This window comes from Myotis davidii, unplaced genomic scaffold, assembly GCF_000327345.1.
Source record: "Myotis davidii unplaced genomic scaffold, ASM32734v1 scaffold162, whole genome shotgun sequence".
Classification (NCBI taxonomy): domain Eukaryota; kingdom Metazoa; phylum Chordata; class Mammalia; order Chiroptera; family Vespertilionidae; genus Myotis; species Myotis davidii.
In genome coordinates, this window is record NW_006300036.1 from 3,888,554 (window position 1) to 3,915,197 (window position 26,644).

Sequence of the window (26,644 nt, forward strand, 5' to 3'; positions counted from 1 at the left end):
GCCTCATACCTCTGCGCTTCTCTCCTGCAGCTTCTCTGGGTCTCAGTGTGCGTTTCCTTCCTTCTAGTTGTAGAGTTTACAGTCAGCCAGGCTTCCTATGGTTCTGGATGAAGTCCGTATTGTTTCTCTGAGGTATTAATCAATTGTTGTGAGCGGCCTTAATTTCCCGGTGTTTATCTCTGCCGCCATCTTAGTTTCTCCCGGATTCAGTTCTTCTGCTGCTGCACTTCTGATGAGATAATTAATGGCAAAGGACATACTGGAGTTAAGGGACACTTCCGGCACTCCTTCATTTTTATTAAGACTTTCGCTGTTGTTGTTGTTGATTTGCTCCTTGGTTAGAGATGGGAAATGTTATTCAGCATTGGGTTGTTTCAACTATAGTCACTAAATAGTGGCCCTCCTAGATTAGCCTCAGTTCCATTTAATTAATTTGTTTTACCTGGTTCTGCTTTTCGCCCTGATTTTAAACTTTCAACTTCAGCACAACAAATACATTTATTGTGAAATAATAATGTTCACAGTTTTGTGCTTTTTTTTCCTTCTGTAGGTCACAGACTTTGGGTTTGCCAAAAGAGTTAAAGGCAGAACTTGGACACTGTGTGGCACTCCAGAATACTTGGCTCCAGAAATAATCCTCAGCAAGGTATGCTTACACTGTCTACGCAAGACGTGGAGACAGAAGGCATGCGTCAGAGTGGACTTCTCTGAAAACCGTTTATTGACCTAATGCAGGGGTCCTCAAACTACGGCCCGCGGGCCACACGCAAATACACATATTGTATTTGTTCCCGTTTTGTTTTTTTACTTCAAAATAAGATATGTGCAGTGTGCATAGGAATTTGTTCATAGTTTTTTTTAAATTATAGTCCGGCCCTCCAACGGTCTGAGGGACAGTGAACTGGCCCCCTGTTTAAAAACTTTGAGGACCCCTGAGTCCTAATGTTATACTTTTATTTAATCTAAATTATAAATTTAAATCTACTTGTGCATAATTACTAAAAAAAATAGAGTCTAACAGTAATCCCATAAACTGTCCATTTTAACTCTGAATCTAATGGAAACAGTGTTAATAAATCTGACCTCTAGATCCATGTTTTGAAGCCGGAAGCATAGCTTTTCCGTAATCATTCCCAGTCACAGGAGAGCAGTCACAAGAGGCAAATCTAAAGATGATATGCGCTAGTCGTCAGTTCTTTGTTTCAACTTTACCGCTTACAAGAAATGTATGTTCATTGTTTTTTAATTTCAGTTTAAACATAGAAATATCATAGCAATTGAATAATTACAGTCTTATTGAAGACAGTTCTACTTCTCCAAACAGTGAAAATGTGGTGAGAGAAACGTGTACTCATATCTGAAAGAACGATTTAACTTCTCTTTTCCACTGCCATTCTTTGGTGGAGAAAGCTAGAAAGGAGAAATTAACAATAACTGGGCACAAATAGGAAAAAGAAAAGAGGAAGGGATAAGCCACGCACCTCAATATTTAGAAACTGAATACCTACCCCCTGAATAATTGAAAATGGCTAACCTATAGACAATGTTAGAATAAAAAAGATTTATTTTAGCTTTCTCTCATTATCTTTCACACTTTATTTTTTAAAAATTATCTTTATTGTTTAAAGTATTGGAAATGTCCCCCTTTCCCCTGCATTGACACCCTGTCTCCTCCCTCCCACCCCTGCACCTCAACCCCCTACCCCAGGCCTACAGCACTATTTTCTGTGTCCATTGGTTAGGCATATATGCATCTTTCGCACTTGATCTTTTAGTTTTTTATAATCAAAATATCATTGCTATTAACACATTTCTTTTTTAACTATACTTAACAAATACAAAGTATGACAAAAGTAGGTTAACAGTTGTTCATATGGAAAATAATATAATAAGTAATAAATAATAATACAGGAATAAACTCTGTTTCATGTACTCACAATTGTAAATCTACTTTTGCCCCACCCTGTAATACCATGACAGAATAAGTGCCAAAACTTTTTAAATGTATATATATTGTAAACGTAATAAATGTTCACTGTACAAAATTCAGAAAATACATAAATATATAAAGAAACAATTAAAAAAAACTATAATCTCTCCACCCAGAGGCAACCTTAAAAAAACACTTTTATATAATTCTTATGCATGTTATCGTAGTTGAGATATAGTGAATGTATAATTTTGTATTCAGCTTTTTTTCACTTGAATGATAACAAGTATTCTAATGGCTATTTGCAAATGTAACCACGAAATATTTCACCATTCTTCTATCATTGAATATTAAGGTTGTTTCCTTTTTTATTTTTTTCCTCTTATAAATAACTGAGATAATGGTCTTTGAATATATAGCTTTTCTGCATTTTAAGTTATTTTTTAGGATAAATTCTTGATACAATTGCCAAAGTGCTTTCCAAAAAGATGGTAACATTTTATACTCTTGCCAGCCGTATATGAGGGTGCCCATTTCACCACACTCTCTCTAGCATTGTGTATTCTTATTTTTTAAATCATTACTAATTTAATAGGCAATAAATAATATTTTAAGCCTCATGTTTTTATTAGATTTGTTTTAATACTTATAGCTATTTGGTATTTCTTTGTGTGTATATGAATTATTATTTCATGTCCTTTGCTTATTTATTTATTTATTGTAATTTAGTTTTTCTTATTGATTTGTTTTTATTCTCTATATCTAGGGCATTAAAAACATCTGGCATATTTATTATGAACATTAGCACACAATCTACAACATAGAAATCAAAGTTTAGTAAAAGAACCTTGTTCAACATTATATGCTTTCATTATAATAAAAATATTGTAATGAATGACAGCATTAGTGAGTTAAATTAAAAGAGTTAAACAAAGTTAATGCCTATTTCTGTTAGCAAAAACAAAGTGCTATTCTAATTATACTAGTCTCTCCCTTTTAAAAAACATGCAGAAGCAGAACAAAAATGAAAAGAAAAAAATCCCTATTTATAGTATTATATTTTTGCTCATAATTTGAAAACTAAATAGTTTGGAAAGCTAAACTTTTGAGAAAAGGTTGAAATGTGGGGAGTTGTGACGATAATTAGAGGATACACTTAACCAAAGATCTGGCAAGAACTCAGCTCATTCCTCTCTATGATCAGGTTATTCTTTCATAATCTTTTGTGCCAATTGACACTGATCATTGTTGATAACAAACGTTATGTAAACATGCTAATATTTGAACTTTGTAAATACTTCTATATCTTAATTTTAGTAAATGTAAAATAAACAAACAACCCATGTACAAATAACCTTAGCATCGTATATTTGGTTCACAGCGCCCTTTCAGGATATGTGCTGTGCACACTCAAGGCCCTTGTTATATACGTTGTTTCCTTTCATTAGATTCAGTCAGTCCTCTAAAACCCTATGAATTATCTTTTTGGTATACCTTTAAGAGATGAGAAGCAATACAGTCAATAAATTATACTTAAACATTTATATTTATTGGGTCACAAATAAGTGTTTAGCTATCATAAGATCTTGTGAAGTGGATGGGACTTTCCTTAGTATACTTACTCTCCTAAAATCCAACGATAAAGCATATTCTGAAGTCAACTCCATTACTTATTATGAAGCGCAGTATCTACTATTTTGCATCAAAACTTTTGACTTTCCTAGCATTCTCTAGAAAACCTGGTTCAAAAGATCATAGGCCTAAAGCGGACTCAACGGGGTAATTTAGCCCTACTCCCTTCCTATTGTTGCGCAACAATCAAAGCATCGCAGTTGAATAGGGAATATTTTATTGTCCGTAATATTCTTAATGATTTTAAAAAGAAGATTTAATAATATTGTCTAATATCCATTTCAATATTTAGAAAGTTTCCTGTATTTAATTTAAATCTGACCTGATAAGTTTTGTTCATTTTTTTATTCTATCCTGAATAACTCAGTCACTGCTTTTGAAAAAAAATGTCCCATGCTTGAAGGTCATTTTGAAGTCATCAATGACTTCATTCTCTGCAGAGTGTTTACTAATTGACATTTGGTGTTCGTTTCTCTTAGGGCTACAATAAGGCAGTGGATTGGTGGGCATTAGGGGTGTTAATCTATGAAATGGCAGCTGGCTACCCCCCATTCTTTGCAGATCAACCAATTCAGATTTATGAAAAGATTGTTTCTGGAAAGGTAAGAAATACATTTTATTATTCCTCTGTTATTCATTATTTCTGTACATGAATTTTAAGTTTTATAGATTGAAGCCATTTGATATCATATTATCCTTAACTTCAAAAAATATGGAAATGTTCAGAGTTGCTGCCCTTGCATCTAGCATTCATTAAAGATAATAGCATAAATGTTAAATTATCAAAGTCTCTTAAGAAAAAAAGGGCATTTTGATAAATACATTAGCAAAATAATAAAACATTTTCTAGTTTTAGTAATTTTATCACTTGCAAAACACAACATCATAGCCCTAATCCTGAGTATTCCTTCAAATAAATGAAAATGGCTAGTCATTTCATGTAGCTGTGTCCGGGAGAGATGTTTCAGGGGCTTTTTAAAAATATGCTCTTGCTTTTTCAAGAAAGACTTCTTGTTGGAATTACGTTATACACCACAAAATTGAGAGTAAATATAAAACAGATATGCTTAACATAGAAATTCATAGAATTTATGTAAACAATTATTCATGTTCATTATGATTATAATTGTCATTTATCTTTAGCAAAAATGGAAATAACTAATTTTTCTTGATCATCAGTAGATTTATTGTCATAGTATTCTACATTTTGTAATTACTCCATAAACCTTCCTTTTTTTACATTTATAATCCCTAGTTTTGTTTCCAAAGTATTTGTTTAGAGTTAGTCATTCTCTCTTGCCTTGGCTCATACCGCAGGTCTTTTTATAAGATATTACAGTCAATTTTAATAGAGATGAGCCTGATTCTTTCTACTATATAGCAGAGAAAGAGTAACTTAAAATCCCCAGAAGAAGGCCTTCTATATTTACGATAAAGTTTATGGAAAGGGATTTTTTTTAATTTTTCCCTTTTGCTATTTTTACCCATAGTATGTTCTGTTTATCTGTGGGGTTTTTTTGTTTTGTTTTGTTTTTTAGATTACATAGCCCTAATTAGAATATGACCAGGAATAGGGCATTAATCTTGACATGACATCACTCTGAGATGTGATGTAGTTGACTTTTTTGTACTTTGTGACCTTTTAAGACAGAGATTAACCTAATAAAGCTAAAGAATCTGGAAGGAGGTAGAGGAAGAGTCTATATTTCTTTGTAGCCCAGCCAGGTTCACACTCTACATTTAGTATGAAAGCTGACAGTCAGCATCAATGAATGTAAAATTCACTTAAAAGTTGCAGTGTTAAGAAGGCAACCTAAATGTCCATAACCTAGTAATTTAATTTTTTTACCAAGACCCAAATTTATCTCATAGTGCATATGCAGTGTACTGGGGTCAAAAGATTTTGCAGTTATATTTAAATGTACTTTATGGGGAAATTTTTGTGAAAAATAAATACCTCTTACAGATAAGTAAACTAAAGATGGGCAGTGAAAATTTTACAGAAAGGCAGAGGGAAGTATTTTAAGGCATGATATCAGTGCTGCCCTTGTTACTTTGGTAGCTCTCTAGGCTTCACATTTCTTATGTTTGTAATTGTTTCCACTAAGCAGAATGTTAAAGTCACAGTAAAAGAGCCTTTGAAATGAACAAAAGAAAACATCAAAAAAAATTCATAGAGGAGGAAGTGATTTGTTTTTTAAGAATTTGAAAAGTAATTATGCAAACTCCCAAGAGAGAATAAAAACCAAAGGTCATACGAAGAATGATGCGAGAACTAAGATACTTAAAAATCACTGAATGGAAGAAGCATATTTTGCCAATCCAAAGACTAAAAATGCAGAACTATAATAATTCCAAATAATTTAATTGCTGGTAATTACAAAGTTCCTGAATCTTCACTCTATTGCTTTTATTTATGCTTAACTTCCTAAAAGGAATAAAACTATCTGACAAGGATGCTGTCACAAGTAAATTTCATTTACTTTGAAAAATTGCTTTAGTGAAAACAAATATATCTTCATCTGTACGACTTGGCCTCGGTTTGCCAATCATTCTATGCTGCATAACATTTTTTTCAGCTGTTCATGAGTATGTTTTTATTTCATATCATATTTTAACATTTAGGGTTCAATATTAGCTTAAACTTTAAATCTGCATATATTCTAAAAATCATAACAGTTTACATCTTAATCAACTTAGAAGAGTAGCAACATAAGTTTGTCATATGACAATATTTTTTTTCTCCATTTATTTAGAAATATGATAGGGTGTTTTGCTTTTGACTGAAGATGCCAGATTGTCTCTCCCCATATTGGATATTATAAAGTTATTTTTATTCCTTAGTCTCTTTCCTCAATTAAAATAGAACTCCTGAAAGCAGAATATAGCCATTAAGTGATCTCTAGGATCTGCATTATGTGAATATAAAATCATCTTCATCACTCCCCAATAAAACCATCTGTTTCAACACTGAAATCCAAAGCAGATGTACCTCTCTCCATATTAAAGTGTTATCCCTGGGTTTGGTTCCAGTCAAGGGCACATGCCTGGGTTGTGGGCTCGATCCCCTGTAGGGGCATGCAGGAGGCAGCCGGTCAATGATTCTCTCTCATCATTGATGTTTCTCTCTCTTTTTCCCTCTCCCTTTCTCTCTGAAATAAATAAAAAAATATATTTTTAAATCCAATTATGGCCTTTTATTTGTAAATGCTATATTTGTAGTTACAATGTTTTAATGGTTTTGATGATGCAATATGTCACTTAAAAATATACTTGCATCCAGAATTTTTCTAATTTTTAAAAACGTATATTATTATTTTATGTAGCAACATTTTATGTTGATTATATTTTCCATTCTGAAACCAGGTTATAAAGATTATAGATATCGGTGGCCTATACAAGTTAAAATAAACTGTATTTAATGAAGTGATTAATTCACTAACGTACATATATTTGAACATTATATTGTTAGATACTGTCCCTATTACAATATTGTAACTCAAACTGGTATTTTTAAATATACAGAAAGATGATCAATCAACTTGTGAGATTCTCTCCTACACATATTTGCCTTTTAAAAAAAACAAAAGAGGAGGTATTTGAATGTCAAATTATTCATGCAACATTAAGGTTCAGGTTTTAAAATGCACATGTACAGAAAAGTCTTATAATTCCTGCATTTTGTGCCTCATCCTAACAATATGTGTGCTGAGTTTCTGCAGTCTTTAAATTTCGTGCTCAGTAGCATATACTTTATGACAAGAATCAGTTATGGTTTCCATAGCAACTCTATCTGGCTGCATTATTCTTGGAAGTATGAAAGTTAATATTGTGTTCAAAAATGATTCTTGCAAATAAGTCAGTCAAGGAACAGCCGTTAGGGAAACCATAACTTTAGAGCTCTTGACTTATGTAATTTAATAAAAATTGTTAACTTCATTATATATTAAGTAGACATTATTCCATTTTTAATGAGCACCAAAAATGTATAAGGAAACACTGTATAAAAAATAAAGTTGTAAACAGATGATATAGAGAATGATCAAAGAGTTAGTTAATTTTTTTTCTGGAGGAAAATTCACATTCACATGAAGGAAAATTGATTATCAGCCAAATGGCTATTCCTCATGTGTCCAGAGTCTCTAAGACCATTCCCAGGTTAGGAGATTCACTGAGTGGACTCAAAGAATTCAGCATATAGTGATAATCAAGGAACGGATACCTTACGTTATAACGCACACCTTCATTGTAAGGTGCCTCCCAAGAAAAAGATACAAAGCAAAAGCAGCAAAGGGAACGGGCCCATGGGGAAAGTCCAGAGGAAACCGGGCACGGGCTCTCCCACCCCACCAGTGTGACTCAGTGGTTGAGCGTCGGTCCCTGCACCTAGAAGTCACCTGTTCGATTCCAGGTCAGGGCACATGCCCTGGTTGTGGGCTCAGTCCCCAATAGGAGGCATGCAGGAGGCAACCAATCAATGATTCTCTAGCATCATTAATGTTTCTATCTTTTTCTCCCTCTCCCTTCCTCTCTGAAATCAATAAAAGTATATATTTTTAAAAGAGTCCTCTCCCCCTATTAAAGGGTCTTCTTTAAGAAGAAGAAAAGATCAGTAATATAAATAGTAAAATAGTAATAATTACATATCTGTTAATAATTACTTTAAATGCAAATAGATTAAATGCTCCAATCAAAAGACTACAGTGGCTGAATGGATAACAAAACCCTTACATAGGCTGTCTTCAAGAGACTCACTTAAGGTTGAAAGATACACACAGACTGAAAAGTATAGGGATGGAAAAAGATACTTCATGAAAATAGAAATGAACAAAAATCTGGGATAGCAATACTTATACAAAATAGACTTTAAAATAGAGGCTATAACAAGAGACAAAAAAGGACCCAGAAATTCCACCTCTGGGTATTTATCCAAAGAAACCCAAAAGACATACACATTCATAGGTTCATTGCAGCATTATTCACAATAGCCAAGATATGAAGGCAACATAAATGTCCAATATATAATAGAATATGACTCAGCCATAAAAAAGAATGAAATCTTACCATCTGCAACAACATGGATGTACCTAAAGGGTTTTGTGCTGAATGAAATAAGTTAGACAGAAAAAGATAAACGCTATATGATTTCATTTATATGGGAATCTAAAACACAAAATAAAGGAATAAGCAGAACAGAAACAGACTCATAGAAACAGAAAACATTTTGATGGTTGCCAGATAGGGAGGGGTGTTGGGGGATGTGTGAAAAAGGTGAAGGTATACATGTGCTTTTGGGGAAATTAAAGGCCATTTTCTACTTGACTGTGGCTATAGTTAAAGACACTTAGACTACTCAGAAGTTATTTTCATAAAATACAAAAGCATTCTTTTCTATTTGCATAAAACCCAGGGCCATTTTTAACTCCTTTCTGAGATCATTGAAAATCCTTGTTAATACCTGCTTTGACAGCCCTTTACTCTAGTGGGCCTATGGGCAAATGCTTGCAACTTGTTGGGCAGGGGAGGGAGTGAGGATGGGGTGGGTGATAGTCCTCTGTAACCATCTGGGTTTGTTGTGTCTACCACTGTTTGTGCACAGGTAAGAGGACAGATCAGAGAGCCCACAGTTGTGGAATCAATATTAATAAGTATTTTTCATTGCCCTAGATCTTTCTGTTTATAGATAGGATCTAGGTTGCTTAAAGTTTCCCCAGGCCCTACAAGGCAGTGTGGAACCTGGCACCACATCTGTGGAAAGCCTAATATATGAAAAGTTGTTATGCCTTTTAAACATGATTAGATGTGCTAATTTTTGCTACATAAATTCTTTATTGGGGTTGTAGATTTCTAAGGACTGTACCTAATTTATGAGATAATTTCTTTAAATTTATTCCAATATACTTGTGGACAGGAGTTAACAGATTATTATTGTGAGCTGTGTGCAAACACTTTGGGGTCATTTTGGCCCAGAAAATTTGATCCGAATGCATAAAGGATAATGAACTAGTTAAGTGATCTTTTGTCAGTTCCTGAAAAACAGCAGTGAAATTTTCCCTTCTTCAAAGATAAGCTTTGTAATTTCTGTGATTGAGCTGAATGTAGACAGATTTGATTTTGACCTTATTTTATTTCTAAAAGAAAAAACGGTCAGTAAACCAGTTAGTGAATTTAGTTTAAACCACCCAGTGTGGATACAGTAACAACGTGAACTGATTGCCTTTTTGGATGTAACTTCCTCTTAAATTTTAGGAAATAATAGTCATTACTGAAACCAAAATGTACAAGACTTTATAATGGGTGCTGAAAACAGAACAAATATTCCGTTGAGTCTGCTCAATTCGGACTGAGTTTCATCACTGGTTTAGCATATTACATAATGTCGTTTGACAGTTGTTTAGGATGTCAGCTATATTCACAATGTTGTCCTTACAAAACGGTTACACTTATCCGTTTTCTCTCTCACTCTATCAAATGTTAAGTACAGAAGAAAAAAAAAAGAAAGTGTTCTGTAAAGTAACAGGTGAAGCATGAGACGAGAAGAAAGGAGGGACTTCCTGCTCCCTCCAGATGATTCGCAGAGCACACACTGTCCTTGGTTGTCTAGAAACATAATGATAACTATTGTTGTCCTCCACGTTCCTTCTTTGGTTCAAAAATTCAGCTCCAGATCATTAAATTATCTTAATGGAAAGGTTGAAAAAATGAAAAATGTATTGAATTAGTGCCTGCAGGATACTAGACATGATGCAAAGCAGTTTCATAAAAGTTATTTGGTTTCTTTTCATACCTGTCAGATGAAATATACTTTCATCATTTTATGGAAGAGTTAACTGAGACTCAGAAAGATAAAGGGTTTTTCTCCAAAGCATAGAGCATATATGTAACTGGAGTTGTGGTTGGAAGCCAGGTATTCTTTCTACTAAATAAATCGTTTGGTAGATTTCTGAGACGACAAGAATGTTTAGTTTTTATTTCATTTAACTCCCTCATCCTGTATGTAGGTAAATCAAGACTCAGAATTGCCCAAAGACAAAAGGAACTTTGTGGCAAAGCAAGAAATAGACTCAAGAGCAGTGCTTCATTATTCCCTCACTTGGCTGTAGTGACTCTTCACATCTTAGTTGTATTCTTGCATTACTGATCTTTCCTTCTCATTCTCCTTGGCTGGGTCCTCTTTTCTTCTTTCTTCATACCCCTTCATGACTTTGAATGCCAGCTAACAATTTCTAAATTCATTTTTTTAGTCCATACCTGACTCATGAGTTACAGACTCTTGTATTCAACTTCCCACCTGAGAGCTCCATGCCTAATAAACATCTCAAATTCAACCTGTCTAAAACTGACGGATTTTTGTTTTCCTTACTAATGCATTTCTCCCACCACCTTTCCCATCTCAGTGGATGACAACATCATCCTTTTAGTTACTCAGGCCAAAACACCCTGGAGACCTCACCAATGCACAGCAAAACCATTTTGGCTCTATCTTTAGAAAATATGCAGAATTCAATCACTTCTTACCACCTCCACTGACACTGCTGTCTTCTGAGTCACTAGAGTGAGTCTTTAAAAATATTGAATCAGATCCTGTTATTCTGCCCAGAACCTTGCAATAATTCTCCATTTTCTTCAGAATAAAAAATAAAGACCTTACAATGCAAGGTTTTGTGAGGGGTGATATGATGACAACATTTTTAAAGTGTCCCTCATCACTAAGTTATCTGTCTTCCTCACAAGAATGTAAACTCTGTGAAGACAGGAATCTTTGTCTTATTTTGTTTGCCACCATATACAAAGTACAGCAGTGTCCAGCCCATTCAAGTGTCTAATTGGTATTTGTCAAATTTGAATATATTCATTCATTAAATATTTCTTGAGCTCATCATGTATGCCATACCAGTGCTGGATACAGCAAATCAGCATGGTCCCTGCCTCCAAGAAGCTTTCATGAGTAGATGCCCACTGTCAGGGATACTGACTTACTTGGTCTTCTGTGTATTCTGCACATCTGTGTTTTTAAATGATCACAGACAATTTTGATACACACCATATATTCTGTTTGCCTATACTTCACTATAGAAATATATTTTTTCTACAGAATATACCATGAGGAAATTCAGAAGTAACTTGGTCTCTGAATGTTGCGGGGAGGGGGAGAATCATAAATAGGAAATATTAGGGGGGAAAAGACCAAATAAACACTCTAAAAAGTTTATATTGCACAAATACCTCTTTCATGTTAAATAATGCCAGTTTCCAATAATCTTATCTCTTAGATCTGATGGTTTAATGGGTCTACCAGGGGTGGGCAAACTTTCTGACTCTAGAGCCACAATGGGTTCTTAAACTGGACCGGAGGGCCGGAACAAAAGCATGGATGGAGTGTTTGTGTGAACTAATATAAATTCAAAGTAAACATCATTACATAAAAGGGTAGGGTCCTTTTTTTTTTTTTTAGTTTTATTCATTTCAAACTGGCCGGATCCGGCCTGCGGGCTGTAGTTTGCCCACGGCTGGTCTAGACTGTCCCTTCTCCATATCTGGCTCTTTACAGCTGCTTCCACGTTATTTGCCCTAGCACGGCCTGGCAGGAAGATGGAAGAGTCGGGAGGATTAAGTTATTTTCCCAACAGTGAAACTGAGTTGGTAGTTTCACTGGAGCTGAGGTTCCTTATCTTTAAAATGACGGTCAGACTAAATTAAACTGAGCTCGCTCTAGCTCTGATATTCCAGGATTCTGATTACACTTTCTACAGCAGTTATAATTGATAATAGTGATAGAAATAATGCCATTCCTGATACAGTTTTGAAGGAAAAATGAGTCATTCTTCCCATTATAGAAACCTTTAGTGTTTCCAGGTGTGGCAAAATGTAGGTTTACAATTGTGAGTGTGCAAAGCACCGTTTATCCTTGTATTATTAACTAATGATTTTATTATTTTCCATACGAACAACTGTAAACCTACTTTTACCCCACCCTATGCTACAAAGGTTTTGCAATTAAAACATAACTTTAAGTTATTTTCTGTTTTGTTTTGGGAGTTTTTGTTTGGGTTTGTTTTGTTTTGCTAATTTCAGTTTGATGAATCAACATGGGTGTATGTTCCATCAAAAAGAAACTGGATTTTTTATTACATTTTAAAACAATCCTGGGGAAGATTCTTTCACAAGGGTTCTCATTATTTCTCCCTCGGTATGCTTTAAGGGTATGACAGATTCTCATCATTAACATGGCTTACTGTGAGAGTGTGGGCTACTGACCAGAAACTCTGGGGAGCAAGAGGGTGTGATATGGAGGTGAGGAGGGTATGTCTACAACATGAAAAGGTTCCTAAATGATTCTGTTATCTACCATTACCACCCCCCACTGCCACTCCCCAGTTGAAAGTCACGGTTCTGAAGATCAAACAGATGCACACACACATTAACCAATTCAAGACCATCATTTTTTCTGCATTCCAAAATAAAGAACTACTACTTCTTTATTTAGGTGTATATTTTCTTCATGCATTGCATTGCATATTACCTGAATTCAGAAGATAATTTATATGTAGTGCATACTGTCCACCATTCTGAACACCATAACGGAGAGAATAACTGACACATTACATTGAACAGTTCATGCAAACTATTCATCAACAAAGATAGCTTTACTTCAAATAAGTTATTTCTTTGGAATCTAAACAAAGAATATATCCACCATATATAGATAAATTGTGTTATTTTTTAAATAGCATGCCTTTTGAATACCCATATGCTCTAGTTTTTTTCCAACTAGGATAAAAAAATGTATAGCAAATATTTTTAAGATGAAAATTTCAGTCTTTTATAAAGTTACTGACAATAACTATCACCAGGTTATTGTTTCATGGAAATAGTATAGACTAATTAAAAGTATATATGCTAGAGTCAAAGTACCTGGCTTGAAATTACAGCTTTACCAGTTATTAGCTCTGCAGTATTGGGCAAATTACTTAATCTTTTTAGCTCTCAACTACATCAGCTTTAAAATAATAATACCGGTACTTACTTCAGTGCTACATTTTGGATTTCATGAACCAGTGCATATAAACTGTCTTACACAGTGCCTAACTTGTAATAAGCCATTGTGTGAAAAGTAAAATCTAAGGAAGGTGGTAATTCACATGCCTTTTTTTAACATAAAACTTATTATCTGTGTTAATTCAGACTTTTAAAATGAAGCGTCTGGTTGCTAATTTGTATGAGTTGACCTCCAAATCATGGTCATTTACTAACTACGCAACCTTTGAATAGTCTTTGGTTACTTGGCTCAAATATTATTTAGTTTTTCTCTGATATGGTGATGATGTTAGTTTATTATTTACATTTTAAAAATTTTATCTGTCACTGGCAGAAAAAATAAAATTTCTGCATAAAGAAGTGAATAGAGTTGCAAATAGTGCTCCTCAAATTTCCATGTCTGTACATAAGAGTCACTTGGAGATAGAAGCTCAGAGTTCCAGGCTTAAAGCCCCATCATTTGAAGTAAGCCCCAAGAATCTGCATTTTTATCTTCTTTCCCAATTTATTCCAATAGAAGTGTGTCCTATGACCACTCTTTGGGAAACATTTGTCATGAGAGTGGCAGTCAGAAGACTGGTTATGAATCTGGCATTGCCATAGAATTGAGCTGTGCATGCTCATGACTTAACTTCTATTTTGAGAACATAAGAATATATATTAAGTATGTTGAGATTTTTGAAAATGGGAGTTATATACAGTATGTTTGAAGGCAGTGTAAATAGCAGAATGTATGACGTTAGGAATTATAAGACTAGATGCCTAATCCCAGCTCAGCCACTTATAGTCTGATGATTTGTTAAGTTATGTAATATCTCTGAATCTTAATTTCTCCATCTCTAGCGTTAATGCCATATCCACTGAGTATGTCTTACCTAACTAGGATGTAAGTCTCATGAAATCGGAGACTTTATTTTTGCTCACTGCTGTATATCCAGCAGGTAGAATAGTGCCTGGTACATAGCAGATACTCAATAAGTAATTGTAAAATCAATGAACTACATTATTTGAAATGATCTAATGAGTTCTGAGAATCAAAACACAAAAATGGCCCAGTTTCTTCCCTCTAGAAACTCCTACTCTATGAAAGACAGACATCCACAAATACTACAGTATAGTTGATTGAATGCATTGTGGAAATTAACTGAGGTAATGTGATGAGTCACTTTGCAAGTTATAAGGTGATAGTGGTACTTGTAGAGAACTAAATTAAGAATGTAAGGAGTTCAGAAATGGATCTGTTAACTCTTTAAAGCATTTTCTACAGAGGTCTATAGTCAGTTGGAAGTCAATGCCATGACAATCCAGAAAATAAAGTATGTATTTCGTGGGGCGTGGGAATATGAAATGAGACCAAGGCTTGGCATGCATAATAGAGAAAGGAGATTAGAATGAAAGTGCAGGTGAGCACACACAGACATGCATAGATATTTGCAAATACATACCTGCATGTGTGATGGGAAAGAGGACAAGTTGAAAAGGATAGTGGAAAAGAGGCAGTAATGAAAGAAAAGAGTAAAAGATGTAGATGTAGCTATTCCTTCTAATATCACCTTTTAGTTTTTTAATACACATATTAATAAGAGGATGAGAACTGGGAGTTATGTTGGAGTAGAGAGTTAGAGGAGAAGAATTTGTTAAAACAAAAACAAAAATAGTCCTAGGTCTCCTAGGACTAATACTTTATTTTATTGATTGCCAAATATAAAATAACATCTTCTGTTATTTTAGGTGTTTTTTGTTGTTTTGTTTTAAGGCTGGAGGTCAGTCAACTCATTGTAAAATCTTCATAATTTGGGAAGTAGGAAATGCTTGTAAACCAATCCAAATCATTTATATACTGTTGCATAATAGCAGAATTATGTTAAAAACTCACCCACTAATAAATACATGGAAAACGGTTTCCTGTGCTGTGAAAGGAAGTGTGGGTTTTTATAATCATTTTTAGACTTCTTTTTTTATCATCTCTTTCAAAATGCGCATACTGATATCTTTATATTCTGCTTTTTCTATTTAAGTTACAAGTTTAAATTTGTATGACTCTAAGACAGAACTTTGTAACGTGGGATCCAAGAGATGGGGAACCTTCTGACGCTGCTGGAAAAGTTCTATATGTCATACATGTTCTTGAAGAGGGTTCATGACTGAAACAGGGGCCTGAAAGCATAATTTCATTCACCCAAGTAATTCTTTTCTCTAAGACTACTATGGGGACTGAAATGTGTAGTTAAAAGTATTTGAAGGTTATCACCACATATTTTTTGTTCATATAATGACCTATCATCTTTTTAAAAAACTTTCTGAAATCGAAAGAAAAATAGCATGAGTCTTGGGATGTGTGTTTGATCCCACGGTATGTTTGTGCAGGTTCGATTCCCATCGCACTTCAGTTCAGACCTGAAGGACCTTCTTCGGAACCTGCTGCAGGTGGATTTGACGAAACGGTTTGGAAATCTGAAGAATGGTGTGAGTGACATCAAGACTCACAAGTGGTTTGCCACAACAGATTGGATTGCTATTTACCAGAGGAAGGTGAGCCTTTCCCTTCTTCAATTTAAAAGCTTTTTTTAAAGCTGATGTTTAAGTTATATGTAATAGAAATATTTTCTGTTCCCCCCTTTTTATTGAATTTATTGGGGTGAGACTGTTAATAAAATTATATATGTTTCAGGTGCACAATTGCACACACATCTTCTCTACTCTGTATTGTGTGTTCACCACCCTAAGTCAAGTCTCCGTTAATTACCCTTTTTCCCCCCTGTTATTATGAATGTATTCACTTTCCCATTATAGTAGAGGCCTGTTGCTCAGATTCATGCACCGGTAGGTTCCTTCGGCCTGGCCTGTGGGGATCGGGCTGAAACCAGCTCTCTGACATCCACCAAGGGGTCCCAGATTGCAAGAGGGTGGTTCTCGCACCCCGGAATTGGGCTCCCTCCTCTCTGGTTCCAAGTCTCTGCAGCTTGGCAGCTCCTGCATTTAGCGTCAGCCCCTCGGTGGTCAGCTCCCAATTGAGGCTGGCTGGAAGCAGATATCTGGGATTTATTTGTCTTCTATAATTGAAACTTTGTTGCCATGAGCGGAGGCCTCAGCGGCCTAGGGCTGGTGGGAAGCTTGGCTTCCTCCATCACCCAGGCAACCAACTCTCCTGCTTGCTCCAGCTCCGTGGCTGCAGGTTGCTGTCTTGGTTGGGTTAATTTGCATATAGTCGCTCTGATTGGCTGATGGGCGTGGCTTAGGGTGTAGCGAAGGTACAGTCAATTAGACATCCCTACCGGTCGGATGGTCGAATGGTTGGATGGTTGCTTAGGCTTTTATATATATAGTAGAGGCCTGATGCACAAAAATTTGTGCACTTGTGGGGGTCCCTCAGTCCAGCCTGTGCCCTCTCGCAGTCTGGGACCCCTCGGGGGATGTCCACCTGCTGGCTTAGGCCCGCTCCCCAGGGGATCAGGCCTAAGCTGGCAGTCAGACATCCCTCTGGCAGCCCAGGAGCCCTCGGGGAATGTCCACTTGCCAGCAGGGAGCAGGCCTAAGCTGCAGTTGGACTTCCTTAGCACTGCTGAGGAGGCAGGAGAGGGCACCCCAACGGGGTGCCTCACCCCATGGTGGTGTGGCCAGCCTGGGTGAGGGGCTGATGGAAGTTTTCAGGCTGGCCACACCCCCCTTCAGGGTGGAGGTCCCTACTGGGGTGCCTGGCCAGCCTGGGTGAATGGCTGCGGGCCATTTTCAGGCTGGCCACACCCACTTCACAGTGGGGGTCCCTTCTGGGGTGCCTGGTCAGTCTGGGTGAGGGGCTGATGGCCGTTTTTCAGGCTGCCCATGCCCCCTGGGTGACCCAAGCTCCCAGCCTCTCTTTTTTTTCTTTTTCTTTTTTCAGGACCTCCTTGAGCGGAGGCCAGGGCGGGCTGGAAGCAGGTATCTGGGCTTTATTTATCTTCTATAATTGATACTTTGTAGCCTTGAGCAGAGCCCAGGGCCGGCCAGGGCAGGTGGGAAGCTTGGCTTCCTCCATCGCCGGGGGTAATCCAAGCCTCCTGCTCACTCCAGCTCCGTGGCCGCTGCCATATTAGTTGGGTTAATTTGCATACTCGCTCCTGCTTAGCTGGTGGGCATGACTTGTGGGTGTGGCAGAGTGGCGGGGTGATGGTTAATTTGCATGTTTCTCTTTTATTAGTGTAGACTAGGGGCCCAGTGCATGAAATTCATGCCCAGGGGTGTGGGGGGTTTCCCTCAACCTGGCCTGAACGCTCTCCAATATGGGACATCCCTCTCACAATTTCTCTCCTAACCACTCGCCTGCCTGCTTGTCTCATTTCCCAACCACTCTGCCTGATGGTCTGATTGCCCCCTAACCGCTCCCCTGCCGGCTTGATTGATGCCTAACTGCTCCCCTGCCAACCCGATCACCCACAACTGCCCTCCCCTGCCGGCCCAATCGCCCCCAACGGCCATCCCTTGGCAGCCCAATTGCCCCCCAGTGGCCCTCCCCTTCTGGCCTGATCTCCCACAACTGCCCTCCCCTGCCATGACCCACCTCCTCCACCGGAACCCCCTCCTCTGCGTGAAGCGGCAGAGACGCTAGGACCAGCCTCCTCTGCACCGTGCAGAGCCACAGGACCTCTAGGCTTCACCATGCAGAGCAGCCACTGGACCCTGCCTCCACTGTGCGGAGGCTTTTATTATATAGGATAGATTGTAGGGGAAATATATGATTTCTTTGTTTTTATTGTAATTGGCCACCTTGCTAAATTCTGTTATTGATTTCCATAACTTTTTCAGTGATGCAGTGACTTTATTGACAGGTGCAGAGGTATCATTTGCCTCTTCCTTTTCAATATTTATACTTTTATTTCCAAAAGTAATATGCTAGAATGTCTGGAATAATATTTTAAATCAGCAGTGCTGTTAAGCTACTTGTCTTGTTCCTCTTTGGAATGGGAGTGCCTTTCCTGTTTTACAAACATCAAATACAAAATTAGCTATTGGTATTGCATAAGTATTCTTGATCAAGTTCAGGATATATCCTTCATTCCTACCTAATATACTGTATTTTGTCTTTGACATATAACTATGATGAAGTGTATTGGTGAGATATCCTCATGTTCCTAAGTGAACATCATTTATTCATGGGGGATTATTTCAATATCTGCCTGAAATCAATATGCTAAAATTTTATTTAGGATTTTCACTTCCATAGTCATAGGTTTTATTGACCTATAGCTTTTATTTTTCTGGAGTTGTGCTTACATGGATTCATAAAATGAGTTTGGAAATTTTCTGTTTTTTATTTTTTAGGAAACTTAAGGAACATAGAAATTATCTTGTATTTATTCCTGGGAAGTTTTAACAAACTAATTCTTTAGATATCAGTGTCTTCAATTTTTTGCCTTTTCTTGAGTCAGTTTTAGAAATGTATCTTTTTAAATAAAATTAATCATGTCCCTTTGTAATTATCACTGTTTATATTATCTTTATTCTTATATTTATTGTTAATGCTACATATAGATATATTTATTAAATTTGCTTGAGGTTTGTCATTTTATTCTTATTTTAAAGATTATGGCATATTCATAATCTTTTCGTATTTATAGTTAGATATAAAAATTTCTGCTGTTGCTTAGCAAACATTTGCTAAGCTATGCATATCATTATTGTATTTTTTAAAATTATTTTTAAAATGGTATAGAACTGAACTGCTACTGCTCATTTAGAGTTTATGTGTTTTCCCAATGGGCGTGCCTTATCCCAGATAGTACATAGCTTATCTGCCAAAAAGTAATACACTAGTTCTAGCTGGTTTGGCTCAGTAGATAGAACGTCAGCTTTCTAACTGAAGGGTCTCAGGTTCGATTCCAGTCAAGGGCACATGCCTGGGTTGCGGGCTCGATCCCCAGTAGGAGGCATTCAGGAGGCAGCCAATCAGTCATTCTCTCTCATCATTGATGTTTCTGTCTCTCTCTCTCCCTCTTCCTTCCTCTCTGAAATCAATAAAAAATATATTTTTTCAAAAAAAGTAATACCCTAGAACAAACAGGTTATAGTACTGGGCAAATGGATTGACAGCAAATCTTGATTATAAAAAAAAAATGGATTTGGGGATCCCAGGATAATTTACAAATAAAAATGATTCAGTACTTTAACATAGCTCTTTGTTTTAATATTTTCTCAATTGTAACTATGCACAGCAGTACAAAAATAGTAGTTAACTTGAATAGTATTATATTTTTTACTCTCTGACAGAGTGTTCATGAACAATGAAATAGCTAAAGGAATCTAGCAGAAAGACCAGTAACCAGGAAGTAGTTTGGAAACTCGAACTGTACAATCATTCTCTAGAAATGATTGTATCAATAGGTGTGATCCCAAATTGCTTCCTGACCAGACGTAAGGCGACGGTCTCCTTAGCTCCTCCTATTCCTGGTGCAAACAGCGTCCATTCCCCAAAGCAGGACATGCAAGGCAACCAGCTGGCAAGCAAAAAGATGATATTAGATGTTCCAGTCCTACTTATTTTCACCTTATTTAAAATGTCTTATTTGTATGTATGTCTTATAATAGTAGAGTCATGCATGTAAGTAATTTATAATTAAATAAATATACATATATTTGTGGCATATGCTCTATGTTTTATTAAAAGTCAGATAAATCAGAATACTTTGGAGAACACAGGTGTAGCTATTAGAAAGGACTCTAGGCTAGTAGTAGAGAATCATGAATTTGAGATTTCTTTAGCCACTTATTAGTCATGTGAATTTGGCCAAATTTCTGTTTCATAATCTGTCGGATACCTGCCCTGCCTCTCTCTCAGTGTTGTATTGAGGAAGAAATGATATAGCCATATGCATGATTATTTGTAGACACTATTAAATGCTGTGTAAATTGTTGTATTATATTTTCAGCTCAGCATTTAAAATCTTTTCCTCAAACATCTTCAGTATACCACGTAATCTTTATAAAGACCACATTTTAAATAATGGAAAGACAGTTTTAGGGTCCAAGGAGAAAAATGTTCAGAATTTAACAATTCTGTAATTTTAAAAGAAATTTGTTTTTCCCAACTTTCAGAAAGTTTTGATAGCCAGATATTTTAAACAAAATAACCTTGGGGACTTAAAAAGGAAGGAGATTAAAAGTAAGTCTAAGAGTTAACCTGCAACCTCAGGAAAAAGAAATTAAGGAAAAGAGGATGGAAAAGAAAGTCTTTAGAAATAAGGAACTGATAAAAGAAAAATGAGAGTTCTATAACCTTCAGTGCCAGCACTTGATGCCAACAATTAGTGATCTTAGAAGTCTCTAAAAGTGTGTGTTGGCCTGTACTATTCCTTGAATGAAAATGTTGAGATTATAGCAAACTTACTGTTTGCTTTTTTTTCTAATGCTGTTATCATTTAGGGACTTAGAGGCATTTAAAGATACCATCATGTATTAAGTGGGAATTTATTTCCTTAGTGTTTGGAAACTGGCAAGCATTTGTTTTTCCTGTTATTCTGAAATGTGTGTTTTTTTCCATACCAACAAGCAATTAACTCAGTTCTTACACTATCAACCTGGAGATAGCATCAGATCCCACTGGTAAGGGCTCAGTGCTCAAAAACTAACCCCCTTCCCCCCATTTCAGCCACTAATCTCAAGTCCAGCTCGTCACCAGTATGTCTGACTAACCAGCTCTTGGGGATTGATTCATTTGCTAGAGCAGCTCACAAAACTGAAAAACTTTACTTACTACATTACCAGTTTATTATAAAAGGATATGACTCAGGAACCACCAGATGGAAAAGGTACATAGGGGCAAGGTACATGGGAAGGGCTCAGAGCTCCTGCTCTCTCCCAGGGTGCCACTGCCCCCAAAACCCCACGTGTTCAACAACCCAGAAGTTCTCCAACCCCGTCCTTTGGGGTTTTATGGAGGCTTCATTTCCTAGGCATGATTGATTAAATCATGGGCCTTTGGTGATTGAGCTCAATCTTCACCCTCTCCCCCTCCCCTGGAGGTCTGAAGGTTCCAGTCCCCTAATCCAGCGATTTTCAAACTTTTTCATCTCATGGCATACATAAAGAAAATTCTGGGGCACACCCAAAAATATATTGTGTGCTGATCTGACCAAAAAAAAATAGGTATAATTTTGATTGATTTACCAAAAAAATAGTAGTTACCTACCCTTCTTGCTCTAAAGTGACTTTTAAAAAAAATCAGGTGCCTATACTTGTATATAAGGATTTCTGGTACCAATAATTAACCAATCAGATGCAACCTTATCATATAATGTGTCCAATAAGATGCAACTTTATTATATGACCTATGTATTTATGGTTCAAGGCAGGCATTCACACCTGACAGCTAGTGTGTTGGCTGTTGTCATTTTTTATAGGGAAAAGAGGTCAGTGCCCCTGATTAAATAGTCAGGTATTGCATGTTTTAAAAATTCATGTGGCTCCCTGGTTGAAAATCGCCACTCTGATCACTTGGTTGGTTCCCTTGGCAACCAGCTCCCACCCTTAGGTAACTCTGGGACTTTCCTAGAGTCACCTCATTAAATGTAACAAAAGACGCCTTTACCACTCTCTGTACTTTGGAATTTCCAAGGGTTTTAGGAACCCTGTCACAAATCAAGATGAAGACCCAATATATTTCTTATTATAAATTACAATATCACACTTATTTTTCTCTCAATGGTAGGTTGAAGCGCCATTCATACCAAAGTTCAGAGGCTCTGGAGATACCAGCAACTTTGATGACTATGAAGAAGAAGATATCCGCGTCTCTATAACAGAAAAATGTGGAAAAGAATTTAGTGAATTTTAAAGATGAGCAACGAGATGACAGCAGAGCTCACGCTCAGTCTTTGCACTCTGTTGGGAGAAAAGGTGGAGCTGAGACCGTCCTTGTTGAAGCAGTTACCTAGTTCCTTCATTCCAGCGACTAAGTGAGGTCTTTATTGCCATCATCCGTGTGTGCACTCCGCGTCCTCCTATGTAACCAGGCACCGCTAAGCAAGCATTGTCTGTGCCATAACACAGAACTAGACACTTTCCTGCTTCTCTTTGGTTTGTCTTTCTCCTCCCCACCCCACCCCCCCACACCCATTTTTCCTTTTCATTAGTCCTTCTCCAAACAGTGCTCCATTTTATTTTGTCGGTGTTTCAAATGGGCAGTGTTATGGCTATGTGATTTTGGAAGGGAAGGATAAGTGTTGCTTTTAGTAGTTCTTGTCAGTATTTTTGTTGGTCACTGGCTCGAGCATATACTGTCCAATAATTATTTTACTTTGAGTAGCTCAGACTCAGTTTTGCCAGAACTCTTGACAATTTTTGAAGACAGAATGTTTTATCACCAAGGAAATGTGTACAAATTAAAACAGCACCTTTCTTAAAACGCACTGTTCTGGCAATAAATTTGGATAGACTAATATAGAGTAGCTAGACCCAGAAATATGGAATCCTGTAGATCTATTTCCCCTCACCTCTTTTTTTATCATCCTCCCCCTAAGTGTCCAGCCTGTGTAGTGTGACAGATGTCTCATTCACAGGCAAAACCAATGACATGGATTATCGACACCCAGATTCTCTCCCTTGGTATCAGCGTTTCTGTAGTATTAGAGAAGAGTTTTAGGACTTCTAAACCTTGGCTCTTCCGTAAGGGTTTTAGCCAGTATTTTAATAGAACCTGACTAATGAAAGTGACAGAATTTTAAGTTTTTCAAAGAAGTCCTCACTGTAAACAATTTTAAAGGAAAAGAAGCTAAAAAGAACGTTAATGGGAACAGATACTTTGCTAAATCAAACAAATGGCTTAATTTTTGTAAACACTATAGACACACTTTTATTTAAATGCGGTTTTTCATTTGTTTTGCTTTGCTATGTTTTGCCACAGTGAAGAAGAAAGGAAGTTGTTCAGGGTGTTATTCTGGTGTACTATATTTGTCAGCCTGAAGTAAAGGCACTGTGGCAACTTTGGCTTTTATCCTCTGCTTCATCAAGGAGGAAAGGGTCAAACTTTATAAAATGGCCACCATTGTATTTTAATTTTGAGTTGTGATGATTTCAGATATGTAATAATTTCCAGCCTGTTTTCTTTCAGTAAAGAGAATGTGTGATCATGCAGGTACAGTTTTAGCATTGGAGTTTAGTTTTTTTATATACTCTTTTGCCAACCGACTTAACAATATTGTGGTCATGTGGAAATTTCAAGCATTTTTGCACATTTAGTTTAGTGTTTGTTGAGAATTCATGGCCTAACTCAGTTTTTTAAATAGCTTTTTCGTTTGCTTTTAAAATTTCCCATCTGGTTTTCTCTCTGTCGGTGACCTATCATAAAACAACACACCCAAATAGCTGAAAATAAACTGTGCTCCTTTTTTATGATCGATTTACATGCATATAAGAGTTGTTTTCAGTCAAACTGATCGTAATGTATATAAGCGTTCTATTTGCTTCATTACCGGTGCAGGTAGGTCACTGACTCTGCTTCTTTTCATCTCTGCCACACCCTTGTGAGACCTTTGTAGACACTGGGAAAGCCTGTCTGAGGTGTTCTCTGGCTCAGTCTGTACATCTTTTGGTTGTCAAGTGTTTCTGCATGGTTATGTCATTTACAGGCTGATCCTGATTTCAGCTTTCCGTCCACCTATATCTAAAATGTGCAAGAAAAATATGAACTACTTTGCTGTAGCAAGTTTGCTGTAACAAAAATATATCATCATGTTAATAAACTTATAAAACATCACTTGTATAAAATACTTTAATTAGTGTTTTTGTATTTCATTTAGGCCCAAGAACATGCTGATCATTGTATTCTATATGGATGCTACAAATTCTATGGTAGCTTTGTTGTATATTATTGTAAAATTATTTTAATAAATCATGGGGATGACAATTTGATTATTACATTTTAGTTTTCAATAATTCAAAAAATTTCTATGAATTCTAAAAATATTTTTCTTAATGGAATTGCTATTGTCCAGCACAACTCGCTGTAGAATCTATCTGGGTAGTTGACCCGTAGGCAATACATTATTGGTTTGAGAGCTATTTAGCCATTACATTTTACTCTCTATTTAAAGGACATGAGCAAACTTTTAAATATATCAAGGGAGTCTATTTCCAACCAATCAAGTACACTGAATTAGAATATCTTAAAATTATACAAAATTCTCAGTTTCTGCCACAATTTAGCCAAGAACAATATAAAAATTTGAATAAGAAGTAAGTGGCATGAATTAGTATTTAACCTCAAATTACATTATTTGAAACAGAAGAAATTATTCTTTAATTCGGTAATGAATAAGAAGATGGCATGTGAGCCCTAGACTGGAAGTCGTGACATCTGAGTTTCAGGCCCAGTCTGTCACTATCAGCATGACCTTGGCCTCAGTTCTCTTATCTCTAAAATGTAAGAGTTCCATTAGGCAGTTTCTAAGGTCCCTTCTAACTTTCACAGGTGAAAAGATTCGTCTTATGACATTTTGAAGGGATAGCATGGTTTGACATTAATCTGACATTAAGGTGATCTTTTCGGGCGTCTTTCTTCTTCTTATCTCTTACAACTCTTTGAGTATCATGTCTATTGATATTGAGAACCTTGTGTCTATTCGGATTCCCTCCTTCACTGATGCCAAATATCCAATTGATATCAAACTGTCAACTTACACAAAAAAAAGATATTGTGGCTTGTGGGTATCACTATCATGTTTTTGATATGTTCATGTATTGATTGCCCATTGGCCTGAAATACTCATTATAAGCTTGAAGAAAAAATCATTTTTTCTTTCCCACTGATTGTTTTTTTTCTGCTTAGTGTAAGAATCAAATGAAATAATGTATGTGAAAGCACCCTGTAACCTGTAACCTATCAATGTAAAATGTTAAGGTGTATTGTTATTTCTTCACTTCTTTGTTTCAAATGCAATTTCCTACGCACTACTGTAGCTAGGAAATGCTGAGAACAACTGTGTTTTTTAATTAATCAGTAACTGTAAGATTAAAGTATCTTCAAAGGATAAAACAATTTACTGAGTATTGACTACTGTTAGTTGCCCTTCTCTCCTGATCTGTTTTCTGTGGATACTACAGATGCTTATAGATTCCTAATTTGTATGTTTGGGGTTGGGGAGGAATGGCCACCAGTCTACTCCAACTGGGTGTTTACTAAGAAGCTACTAGATTCCTTACATCACTTCTAAACAGTGTTTCTACTTCTTCCTCATGCTATGTGTCCAAGTTACTCTTAACGTAAATATGAAAATAGATATCTTTAAAGGCTTGTCACTACAAGATCTCTAATCCTTTTATAACAACGAATTGTGAATTTACACATTTTCCCCCAGAAATGCTTTTGAGCTTCATATTACTTTTTCCAATTTTAGCCAGATGGATTAGTGTGTGTTTCTATAATTGTCCTTGACCTCAAGAAAAAAATTTTTATAGCTTACCGTTTTTTATTGCCGTGATTGTTGCCGCACACATTTATAAATATTGATGCACTTTAAAGCATGGTGCTTATTATTTTTATACCAGTGCTTACTTCATAATATCATTGTTAGAGCTTAATAAAAATTCCAGTTTGCTCATTTCCCTATGTAACTAATTTTTAAAAAATATGAACAGGCCTTCAGTGCGGAACTATCATTATTTGAGCTCCACTTAATTTTATTTCTTATGCACAAATTTTGAATGTGAAGTTGAATACTTTCATTTTCGCCTTCCCAAACATTTTCTGTATGCCTTACTTACTAGCTTTTGTGTCCCCTGATAAAGACTGCAATGTGTCCCACCAAAATTCATATGCTGAAATTCTAAACCTTAGTACATCAGAAAATGACTGTATTTGAAGGTAGGGCCTTTAAAAAGAGCATTAAGGTAAAATGAGGACATAGGGATGGGCCCTACTCCAATGTGACTGGCGTCCTTATAAGGACAGGAGAGTAGGCCCTGGCCCAGTGCTCCGTTTATTGAAGTGTGGTCCCATACACCAAAAGGTTGCCAGTCTTAAGTATATACAGGAGGCAACCAACCATTGTTCCTCTCTCTTTCACTCTCAAAAGA

At 36.4% G+C, this 26,644-nt stretch overlaps 1 protein-coding gene across 11 annotated transcripts in view; it reads left to right on the forward strand.

Moving 5' to 3' along the window:
• The window catches only part of PRKACB (protein kinase cAMP-activated catalytic subunit beta), a 130,741-nt gene extending 105,134 nt beyond the window's left edge, over positions 1 to 25,607 (forward strand). For all 11 annotated transcript variants that reach the window (XM_006776236.2, XM_015572117.1, XM_015572115.1 and 8 more), the window contains 4 exons: positions 551 to 646; positions 4,042 to 4,164; positions 15,968 to 16,132; positions 22,281 to 25,607. In XM_006776236.2, the coding sequence (XP_006776299.1) occupies positions 551 to 646; positions 4,042 to 4,164; positions 15,968 to 16,132; positions 22,281 to 22,406 (510 nt within the window). In that variant the 3' untranslated portion in view covers positions 22,407 to 25,607. The remainder of the gene's footprint in view (positions 1 to 550; positions 647 to 4,041; positions 4,165 to 15,967; positions 16,133 to 22,280) is intronic.
• Positions 25,608 to 26,644: the final 1,037 nt, after the last annotated feature.